Consider the following 12,388-nt stretch of genomic DNA (forward strand, 5'->3'; position numbering starts at 1 on the left):
CTATTGTCAAGGTAGTCAGATGACCGTTAAGCCCTTTGGGCCTCTTGTTAGGTCATCTGACCCGAAGGGTCAGGATGACCTATAGTCGTCATGTTTCATCCGTCGTCGTCCGCCGTCTCCGCCGTGCGCCGTGCGCCGTGCGCCGTGCGTTAACTTTTCACATTTTGAACTTCTTCTCAAGTTCTACCGGTGCGATTTGGCTGAAACTTGTATGAAATGATCCTGACATGGTCCCGACAAAGTGTTGTTATTTTTCGGGTCGATCCGAAATCCAAGATGGCCGCCAAAGCCGCCATCTTGAAAATACATTTTGAACTTCTTCTCAAGTTCTACAGGTGCAATTAGGCTGAAACTGGCATGAAATGATCCTGACATGGTCCCGACAAAGTGTTGTTACTTTTCGGGTCGATCGAAATCCAAGATGGCCGCCACAGCCGCCATCTTGAAAACACATTTTGAACTTCTTCTCAAGTTCTACAAGTGCGATTTGGCTGAAACTTGCATGAAATGATCCTGACATGGTCCCGACAAAGTGTTGTTATTTTTCGGGTCGATCCGAAATCCAAGATGGCCGCCAAAGCTGCCATCTTGAAAACACATTTTGAACTTCTTCTCAAGTTCTACCAGTGCGATTAGGCTGAAACTTGCATGAAATGATCCTGACATGGTCCCGACAAAGTGTTGTTATTTTTCGGGTCGATCTGAAATCCAAGATGGCCGCCACAGCCGCCATCTTGAAAATACATTTTGAACTTCTTCTCAAGTTCTACAGGTGCAATAAGGCTGAAACTGGCATGAAATGATCCTGACATGGTCCCGACAAAGTGTTGTTACTTTTCGGGTCGATCGGAAATCCAAGATGGCCGCCACAGCCGCCATCTTGAAAACACATTTTAAACTTCTTCTCAAGTTCTACCGGTGCGATTTGGCTGAAACTTGCATGAAATGATCCTGACATGGTCCCGACAAAGTGTTGTTATTTTTCGGGTCGATCCGAAATCCAAGATGGCCGCCACAGGCGCCATCTTGAAAACACATTTTGAACTTCTTCTCAAGTTCTACTGGTGCGATTTGGCTGAAACTTGCATGAAATGATCCTGACATGGTCCCGACAAAGTGTTGTTATTTTTCGGGTCGATCCGAAATCCAAGATGGCCGCCACAGCCGCCATCTTGAAAACACATTTTAAACTTCTTCTCAAGTTCTACTGGTGCGATTTGGCTGAAACTTGCATGAAATGATCCTGACATGGTCCCGACAAAGTGTTGTTATTTTTCGGGTCGATCCGAAATCCAAGATGGCCGCCACAGGCGCCATCTTGAAAAACACATTTTGAACTTCTTCTCAAGTTCTACCGGTGCGATTTGGCTGAAACTTGCATGAAATGATCCTGACATGGTCCCGACAAAGTGTTGTTATTTTTCGGGTCGATCCGAAATCCAAGATGGCCGCCACAGCCGCCATCTTGAAAACACATTTTAAACTTCTTCTCAAGTTCTACCGGTGCGATTTGGCTGAAACTTGCATGAAATGATCCTGACATGGTCCCGACAAAGTGTTGTTATTATTCGGGTCGATCCGAAATCCAAGATGGCCGCCACAGGCGCCATCTTGAAACACACATTTTGAACTTTCTCAAGTTCTACCAGTGCGATTTCGCTGAAACTTGCATGAAATGATCCTGACATGGTCCCGACAAAGTCTTGTTATTTTTCGGGTCGATCCGAAATCCAAGATGGCCGCCACAGCCGCCATCTTGAAAACACATTTTGAACTTCTTCTCAAGTTCTACCAGTGCGATTTGGCTGAAACTTGCATGAAATGATCCTGACATGGTCCCGACAAAGTGTTGTTATTTTTCGGGTCGATCTGAAATCCAAGATGGCCGCCACAGTCTCCATCTTGAAAACACATTTTGAACTTCTTCTCAAGTTCTACCGGTGCAATTTCGCTGAAACTTGCATGAAATGATCCTGACATGGTCCAGACAAAGTGTTGTTATTTTTCGGGTCAATCCGAAATCCAAGATGGCCGTCACAGCCGCCATCTTGAAAACACATTTTGAACTTATTCTCAAGTTCTACCGAAGGGATTTGGCTGAAACTTGCATGAAATGATCCTGACATGGTCCAGACAAAGTATTGTTACATCTCTGGTTGATCCCAAATCGAAGATGACAACCATGACACTATGTATAATTAAGTTCCTATATTTAAAGGCCCTTGGGCCTCTTGTTTGAAATAAAATTTGTTGAAAGAAATTGAAAATGATCCTGACATGATCCTGACAAAGTGACACCATATATAATTAATTTTACTATTGTCAAGGTAGTCAGATGACCGTTAAGGCCCTTTGGGCCTCTTGTTAGGTCATCTGACCCGAAGGGTCAGGATGACCTATAGTCGTCATGTTTCGTCCGTCGTCGTCCGCCGTGCGCCGTCCGCCGTCCGCCGCCGTGCGCCGTCCGCCGTCCGTAAACTTTTCACATTTTGAACTTCTTCTCAAGTTCTACCGGTGCGATTTGGCTGAAACTTGTATGAAATGATCCTGACATGGTCCCGACAAAGTGTTGTTATTTTTCGGGTCGATCCGAAATCCAAGATGGCCGCCAAAGCCGCCATCTTGAAAATACATTTTGAACTTCTTCTCAAGTTCTACAGGTGCAATTAGGCTGAAACTGGCATGAAATGATCCTGACATGGTCCCGACAAAGTGTTGTTACTTTTCGGGTCGATCGGAAATCCAAGATGGCCGCCACAGCCGCCATCTTGAAAACACATTTTGAACTTCTTCTCAAGTTCTACAAGTGCGATTTGGCTGAAACTTGCATGAAATGATCCTGACATGGTCCCGACAAAGTGTTGTTATTTTTCGGGTCGATCCGAAATCCAAGATGGCCGCCAAAGCTGCCATCTTGAAAACACATTTTGAACTTCTTCTCAAGTTCTACCAGTGCGATTAGGCTGAAACTTGCATGAAATGATCCTGACATGGTCCCGACAAAGTGTTGTTATTTTTCGGGTCGATCTGAAATCCAAGATGGCCGCCACAGCCGCCATCTTGAAAATACATTTTGAACTTCTTCTCAAGTTCTACAGGTGCAATAAGGCTGAAACTGGCATGAAATGATCCTGACATGGTCCCGACAAAGTGTTGTTATTTTCGGGTCGATCGAAATCCAAGATGGCCGCCACAGCCGCCATCTTGAAAACACATTTTAAACTTCTTCTCAAGTTCTACCGGTGCGATTTGGCTGAAACTTGCATGAAATGATCCTGACATGGTCCCGACAAAGTGTTGTTATTTTTCGGGTCGATCCGAAATCCAAGATGGCCGCCACAGCCGCCATCTTGAAAACACATTTTAAACTTCTTCTCAAGTTCTACCGGTGCGATTTGGCTGAAACTTGCATGAAATGATCCTGACATGGTCCCGACAAAGTGTTGTTATTTTTCGGGTCGATCCGAAATCCAAGATGGCCGCCACAGGCGCCATCTTGAAAACACATTTTGAACTTCTTCTCAAGTTCTACCGGTGCGATTTGGCTGAAACTTGCATGAAATGATCCTGACATGGTCCCGACAAAGTGTTGTTATTTTTCGGGTCGATCCGAAATCCAAGATGGCCGCCACAGGCGCCATCTTGAAAACACATTTTGAACTTCTTCTCAAGTTCTACTGGTGCGATTTGGCTGAAACTTGCATGAAATGATCCTGACATGGTCCCGACAAAGTGTTGTTATTTTTCGGGTCGATCCGAAATCCAAGATGGCCGCCACAGCCGCCATCTTGAAAACACATTTTAAACTTCTTCTCAAGTTCTACTGGTGCGATTTGGCTGAAACTTGCATGAAATGATCCTGACATGGTCCCGACAAAGTGTTGTTATTTTTCGGGTCGATCCGAAATCCAAGATGGCCGCCACAGGCGCCATCTTGAAAACACATTTTGAACTTCTTCTCAAGTTCTACCGGTGCGATTTGGCTGAAACTTGCATGAAATGATCCTGACATGGTCCCGACAAAGTGTTGTTAATTTTCGGGTCGATCCGAAATCCAAGATGGCCGCCACAGCCGCCATCTTGAAAACACATTTTGAACTTCTTCTCAAGTTCTACCGGTGCGATTTGGCTGAAACTTGCATGAAATGATCCTGACATGGTCCCGACAAAGTGTTGTTATTATTCGGGTCGATCCGAAATCCAAGATGGCCGCCACAGGCGCCATCTTGAAAACACATTTTGAACTTTCTCAAGTTCTACCAGTGCGATTTCGCTGAAACTTGCATGAAATGATCCTGACATGGTCCCGACAAAGTCTTGTTATTTTTCGGGTCGATCCGAAATCCAAGATGGCCGCCACAGCCGCCATCTTGAAAACACATTTTGAACTTCTTCTCAAGTTCTACCAGTGCGATTTGGCTGAAACTTGCATGAAATGATCCTGACATGGTCCCGACAAAGTGTTGTTATTTTTCGGGTCGATCTGAAATCCAAGATGGCCGCCACAGTCTCCATCTTGAAAACACATTTTGAACTTCTTCTCAAGTTCTACCGGTGCAATTTCGCTGAAACTTGCATGAAATGATCCTGACATGGTCCAGACAAAGTGTTGTTATTTTTCGGGTCAATCCGAAATCCAAGATGGCCGTCACAGCCGCCATCTTGAAAACACATTTTGAACTTATTCTCAAGTTCTACCGAAGGGATTTGGCTGAAACTTGCATGAAATGATCCTGACATGGTCCAGACAAAGTATTGTTACATCTCTGGTTGATCCCAAATCGAAGATGACAACCATGACACTATGTATAATTAAGTTCCTATATTTAAAGGCCCTTGGGCCTCTTGTTTGAAATAAAATTTGTTGAAAGAAATTGAAAATGATCCTGACATGATCCTGACAAAGTGACACCATATATAATTAATTTTACTATTGTCAAGGTAGTCAGATGACCGTTAAGGCCCTTTGGGCCTCTTGTTAGGTCATCTGACCCGAAGGGTCAGGATGACCTATAGTCATCATGTTTCGTCCGTCGTCGTGCGCCGTGCGCCGTCCGCCGTGCGCCGTGCGCCGTGCGCCATGCGTTAACTTTTCACATTTTGAACTTCTTCTCAAGTTCTACCGGTGCGATTTGGCTGAAACTTGTATGAAATGATCCTGACATGGTCCCGACAAAGTGTTCTTATTTTTCGGGTCGATCCGAAATCCAAGATGGCCGCCAAAGCCGCCATCTTGAAAATACATTTTGAACTTCTTCTCAAGTTCTACAGGTGCAATTAGGCTGAAACTGGCATGAAATGATCCTGACATGGTCCCGACAAAGTGTTGTTACTTTTCGGGTCGATCGGAAATCCAAGATGGCCGCCACAGCCGCCATCTTGAAAACACATTTTGAACTTCTTCTCAAGTTCTACCAGTGCGATTTGGCTGAAACTTGCATGAAATGATCCTGACATGGTCCCGACAAAGTGTTGTTATTTTTCGGGTCGATCGGAAATCCAAGATGGCCGCCACAGCCGCCATCTTGAAAACACATTTTGAACTTCTTCTCAAGTTCTACCGGTGCGATTAGGCTGAAACTTGCATGAAATGATCCTGACATGGTCCCGACAAAGTGTTGTTATTTTTCGGGTCGATCCGAAATCCAAGATGGCCGCCAAAGCCGCCATCTTGAAAACACATTTTGAACTTCTTCTCAAGTTCTACCAGTGCGATTAGGCTGAAACTTGCATGAAATGATCCTGACATGGTCCCGACAAAGTGTTGTTATTTTTCGGGTCGATCCGAAATCCAAGATGGCCGCCACAGCCGCCATCTTGAAAATACATTTTGAACTTCTTCTCAAGTTTCTACAGGTGCAATTAGGCTGAAACTGGCATGAAATGATCCTGACATGGTCCCGACAAAGTGTTGTTACTTTTCGGGTCGATCGGAAATCCAAGATGGCTGCCACAGCCGCCATCTTGAAAACACATTTTGAACTTCTTCTCAAGTTCTACCAGTGCGATTTGGCTGAAACTTGCATGAAATGATCCTGACATGGTCCCGACAAAGTGTTGTTATTTTTCGGGTCGATCCGAAATCCAAGATGGCCGCCACAGCCGCCATCTTGAAAACACATTTTGAACTTCTTCTCAAGTTCTACAGGTGCGATTTGGCTGAAACTGGCATGAAATGATCCTGACATGGTCCCGACAAAGTGTTGTAACTTTTCGGGTCGATCCGAAATTCAAGATGGCCGCCACAGCCACCATCTTGAAAACACATTTTGAACTTCTTCTTAAGTTCTACCGGTGCTGTTTGGCTGAAACTTGCATGACATGATCCTGATATGGTCCCGACAAAGTGTTGTTATTTTTCGGGTCGATCCGTAATCCAAGATGGCCGCCAAAGCCGCCATCTTGAAAACACATTTTGAACTTCTTCTCAAGTTCTACCAGTGCGATTTGGCTGAAACTTGCATGAAATGATCCTGACATGGTCCCGACAAAGTGTTGTTACATCTCTGGTTGATCCAAATCGAAGATGGCTACCATGACACTATATCTAATTAATTTCCTACATGTTAAGGCCCTTTGGCCTCTTGTTTGAAATAAAATTTGTTGAAAGAAATTGAAAATGATCCTGACATGGTCCTGACAAATGACACCATATGAAATTAGATTTACTATTGCCAAGGTAGTCAGATGACCGTTAAGGCCCTTTGGGCCTCATTCTATTTTTGTTTTTTACAAACATTTTCTCTAGGATCTAGTGTATAGTCTGCTATGGCCAATGTATCATCTCATATATCATCTGGTGTATACTGATTTATACATGGATGTACTGCAAACATGTTTGACTGTCTAAATTACTGGTCTCCAGGCACTTGTTTATGACTATGAGTTAGAGGAACATCTCCAGTTTACAGTAAAACTGGAACAATATTGCATCCTATATAAATAATCTTTGGTAGGAATAGCACCACTAGGGTTAATTCACACCATTTTGTGTCTTCTTTTGATAGTGGAAAATTCTTCATTTTATAGTGCAATGTCACTGAAGCATACTGCAGAATAATATGTACGCTATTGGGTCATGTTAATTGGATTACTTTGCTGGAAATGTTGCTAAAGGAAGATAAAAATTGAAATACATTTAGTCACCTTTTATGCCCATATACAATATATTGAGGCAGTTAATAGTTTATTACATTGATCTCTACAAAGAAAGGTTCCATTCTGAAAAACTGACATATCTATTTTTAAGATATTCAAAATCTTTCCCTGTAAATCACAGATCATCATATGAACCGCAAATTCCAATTGATGAATCCCAATTTTTCACCCAGAGCTTAAGTCCTGAAAAGCTATTTTTACAGATTGGTGTTTAATGCAGCTTTGTAATTGTTCATTATTTATCTAAACTTAAGATTTGTCTTAAAAGTAGGAACATAAAAAATATCAACTTTGCTAGCCAAGGGTACAGTAGTCTTAAGATACAGAACCCTTGGCATATGTCACTTCAAAAGTTATGTTTCCGCATAGAGCCACCTGCTGGATCACCAAAGTTGCTCCCCTTCCATTTATATAATAAGCAACCAATGAAAAAGCTCATATCATTGTTGTATGGATTGAAATATGGCAACGCCCTTTGAAATACACATGTTGTTTGCGACAGATTCAAAATACCAAAGATAAACAAGTTTATGAGTCATTTGTTTGTTACTTCAAACACCATTTTTTTGTGTTTTATGCATCAATGTCCAATTTTGCAAGGAGATCACAGTTTATCTTTGCATAATTTGTTTAACTTTGAGAAACAGAAACCATGTATGTATTTACTTTCCCAATCTGTCTGAAGAGCCATGTATCTATGTACTTCATTTAGCACTGGTCTAAACTTTAATAATTGACTAATTATAAATAGAAAATAAGACTCCACTAGGAGCTGTTGTTGACAGTCATGGTGTGATTCAATTTACAAATGTAGGTCACTGCTATCACTTCAATTAAGCTTTGTTTACATATAAAAACGGCGTTTTCATTGGTTGCCTGAACCTAGCTGCATCCAATCAGAATTTGAAAGCGGGAACTTCAATTTTGCCAAGACATATTCCAAGGGTTTGGTATCGTAGACTACTGTACACTTGGCTAGTGAAGTTGAAAAAATATAGTTAATAATTTTTTGGAAGTGTGTAAATAATTAAACCTGTTTTAAGCGATCTTCCAAGGAAAGTTTGAAATAAGGTCGCATAAGAGAGGTGGTCACTTTAGACAGTGTCAATAATGAAAATAATTACGTATCAGATGCACGGTCAATCGTAAAATGCTCCTATACAGTGTATTGAATATCAATGTGTACTCATTTTGAATTTGATTTTGAATTTTATGTTAAGTTTTATATGCCAGTAGTAAAAATAAGATCATGTGCTTATCATTACAAAAGGATCCGATACATTTTTAGCCTGAAATAAAAGAGATTGTTATCTTCGAGCTTACTGTATAGACAGCTGTAGATATAAATTCCAGATAAAATAATTTGTTTTGATTTTACAGAGGTTTTATTCTCAGTAGGTTAAAACAGATTGTAACATATTATCAGCTTATTCTTATCAAGCTTAAACACAAGATTTTATATATAGGGGAGGCAAAAAATTGTTGAAGTATTAGAAGTGGTTCGTGTTGTTAGATTTATATCCTTGTAATTGTGATTGATGTAGAAAAAACATACCCAATATGTGTATATACTTATAAATGTCTGGAAATATTTACAACATAGAAAAGTGCTCTGTTATTATTTTCTCTGTTACACAATTAAAGTTGTATGGTCTATCACTTTCGCTCTTTTTGTCATAGTGAAAACTGCTTAAGTGTTATACACATTTCTCCGTCTGTCTGAGGTTTAAATTATCTAATTTTACCACTTTTTATGAAGTTGCAACACTGGAAGTATTTTTAATTATAAAAGTAAAAAATCTTTTTAAAGCGTACATGTAACAAAAATAGGCTCGAAAGATGCAGAATCATTCAGAACTTTTTCGAACATGGTCGCCACAATCTCGAAGTAACACGAGAGTTGTGAAACCAAGAGAAAATGTCAACAATTTTTCGTAAACAAAACATGTGGTCCACTTCAGCAATCTGGATCTACAAAGAAAATAATGCTTGTACATTACAATATTTGATACACACAATATTGAACTACGGCAATGTGTGAATTTGATGTTTTAAATACTCGCTCTGTGGACATATACCAACATGATTTGCTCATATCAGCCAGAAGGAAAGTGTAAACAAACACATGTGCGCTAAGCTAGTTACCCAGATCACCACATGCAGGACGTGTGGACGTTAGTCACTTGATACAATTCAGAATCCCGACAAAACACCAAGGTACTGAACATGGCGGTGATTGAAGGTGCTTTCTTCAAAATCAGGAATATAGGACCCCTAGATTTCAGTTCTCTTATAGGCCGACATATGCTTCCGGGGAGCTAAATCATCAAGTTAGATGTCCATGTTCAAATATCAAATTGATAAGCGAAATGTCGTTACAGTGAAATTAGCATGAAATATAACTTTAAGTTATAAATATTAGCCAATGATGAAAAAGTATTGCCTTCTTTTACAGAAGAATAACTGGTGACTGTTACTTTATACTGTCGGTAATTTTTTGTGGGACAAAATTTTCACAATTGGTTATTAGGGTGTATTAGTCTTAATATTGAGATCTGTCATGACTATAGCAATCTTCCAGGAAATTGAAAATATCAACTGACTACCGCGCGGTATGTGGTATTTTAAACTTTAAATGTTTCAAGTCAGACCACCTGCAGCTGGTTAATTGACTTTTTACCTATACATGTAGTTGCTAGAATGAAAACAGAAATGAAGGATCTCTTTGTTCTTCATGCAACTTCAATATGATTGTACAAGTTGGTGTTTGCTGCAGATATAAATACTTAAAATTCAACTTTAAGTTCGAAGTAATTTAATATTTGATATGAAATATTTGGGACATACATGATTAGTTTTACCCATGGCTGACTTATCCTATCATATTCTGTTGCATCCAGATTACGCGAAGGGTGGGGCATTTATATAGCATTAAGATTTTAAATTTAGTTAAAAATACCGGTCTGGAATTGCCTGTTGAATAAATAAATTTGGTATATGATTTAATAGCTAGTTGATGGTGGTGTAGTTAGATAATACTTAAGATAAGAGAACACTTCTTTAAAAAGCTTTAAGCTACATACAATTTAGTTCTCATTCTACTTTGTATTGCTTTTGAAGATTTAATTTCCGTTTTCCTATTTCAGCCGGATCACATGCTGAAGCTATGGCTGTCGGAATTCCTAAAGGTAAGTGAGAGGCTGTGATTGCGTTGGTTGTTTTGGTGTTGAACAAACGTTTATGTGTTGTGTAATCGCTATTTAATTCAGTTCATCTTAAAGGCTATTTCCGGATGGAACTAATTAAACACAGAAAATATTTAGTATTTAGAATGTTACATATTTCAATCTACAGTTTAGCTGAGAGAGACATGAAGTGTAATTATAACCATTCAATGTTGGATTTTTTTTCTCGAAAGCAAATTACAAAATGATATGGTCTTCATTTATAAATTATATCTATAAAATAACTTTTTCTTCATCTAATTTTGATTAGAATAAGTTAAGATAGGCTGGGGTTATGATATATCCTTAAAATAAATCTTGAAAGGAGTAAAGGATATATTTTTTTTTTATCCTAAGGAAGCTTACAGCAGGAAGTAAAATTTATTTACTAAAAATTTAGACTGATAAATCATAGAGAGTTTATGATATGCCCTGTATAGGGCTGCAGTGACTGAGTAGTAAAAATGTGCCTACATATTGTTACCACACTTTCCATCTTTGAGTCATGAGTTCAAATCCCATATAGGGCTGTTAACAGGGCTGACTGCTGGTTGGTAGTCATCTCTGGGTACTCCGACTTTTATCCACTATAAACCTGGTATGACCTTAAATGACCTTGACTGTTAATAGGATGTTAAACCAAACAAAGTATGTCCTTTGCCAGCCAGTTACTCACTCAATCAGACACAGTGTTCGTTATACAATGTATAAGTCAGGTTTCAAATACGCAGAAAAAATAGAATATTCTACAAAAATATTTACTGATGTCTGTATTAATGTAATTAAGTAGTAGAATTGGAATCTATTCAAATCACCTATAATTATGATAGATAGGGATTTGTAAGAAGAAGTATAACATGGGTTAATTAGTGTGTAATGTGACCTTAGCTATGCTCTCAGTGAGTCTCGATGACGATAGATTCCATGGTATTGAGGAATGTATTTACAGATTTACGCTACATTTCTTTCAGACGGTACAGCACTATGAACCTGGCCTGCTTGCTCTGCATTGCCAAGAAGTCGGTGGCAAAAACTATGAAGCTTCCATGCAACATGTTAACTCTTTTGTGAAGTAAGTAAAACGTCTGTTGTTGTGATCTGTATGGCAGAGGCTAATAAAATAGAACACATGAAGACAAGTTTTATTAATGGGCTTCATAGTCGTTTCTGGTCAGTACTCCTGGCACCATGTACTTCAGTTTGTATTATGGCTGGAGATATGTATATGATGTGCTACATACATGTAATGGTCACCTTGATAGTGGTCATTACTTTTAATAGATCATAGAAAAGTTATAAATACCATACCCCCACTTATGCCCCCACCACTCCGGACCCCATAAAAAAAAATCTCTCAAATAAAAAAATAATACAAAAACAAGTATGATCTGCCAATATAGTGACCACTTCTGTATTTGCATATTACAGAGTTATCTGCCCTTGTGGGTGGGTATTGATTACGTCATACTTTTCAGAGAAAGTGACGTGATTTGCACTAAAATATAATGACGTCACAATGGATATATACTCGTAAGGGAGCTAACTCTGTAATATGAAAACAAGGAATAAATACCACCTGCTTCATAAGTTCAATTTACTTATGAGTTATAAGTTACAAATTTTTATACAATTTGGCCTTTGTGTAAAGACCACTAGGCTATGAAGACAATTTTTACTTTATTTGGTCCTTATAGAGTATAGACACATTTAATTGAAGCTAAGCAGGAAAGTGTAAATGTACATCATATGCCAAGCATGTTTGAGGAGTTTATATGTGGTTTATTATTGGCCAGGTAAAACTATTTATTGTGCAAATAGTTCGATCAATATATTTAAAACTTTATTGCAGGACAAAAAGAATAAGTAAAAGATTTACAAACAAAAAAAAAGTGACAAACTGCTTTAGGGCTCCAAATATGGTAGAAAAAGTGACAAGAATTTCTTGTCTGTTAGCTTATAATTATATATTTGACTATCTGTATACCTAAAGTGTTATCATGTTTTTC

General features: G+C 39.3%; 1 protein-coding gene across 2 annotated transcripts in view; it reads left to right on the forward strand.

Moving 5' to 3' along the window:
• The window catches only part of LOC138335057 (inositol polyphosphate-5-phosphatase A-like), a 60,880-nt gene that overhangs the window by 7,904 nt on the left and 40,588 nt on the right, over positions 1 to 12,388 (forward strand). For both annotated transcript variants that reach the window (XM_069283961.1, XM_069283960.1), the window contains exons 2-3: positions 10,305 to 10,346; positions 11,354 to 11,454. In XM_069283961.1, coding sequence (XP_069140062.1) covers positions 10,305 to 10,346; positions 11,354 to 11,454 — 143 coding nt within the window. The remainder of the gene's footprint in view (positions 1 to 10,304; positions 10,347 to 11,353; positions 11,455 to 12,388) is intronic.

The sequence above is a fragment of the Argopecten irradians genome, chromosome 11 (assembly GCF_041381155.1).
Source record: "Argopecten irradians isolate NY chromosome 11, Ai_NY, whole genome shotgun sequence".
NCBI classification, from domain to species: domain Eukaryota; kingdom Metazoa; phylum Mollusca; class Bivalvia; order Pectinida; family Pectinidae; genus Argopecten; species Argopecten irradians.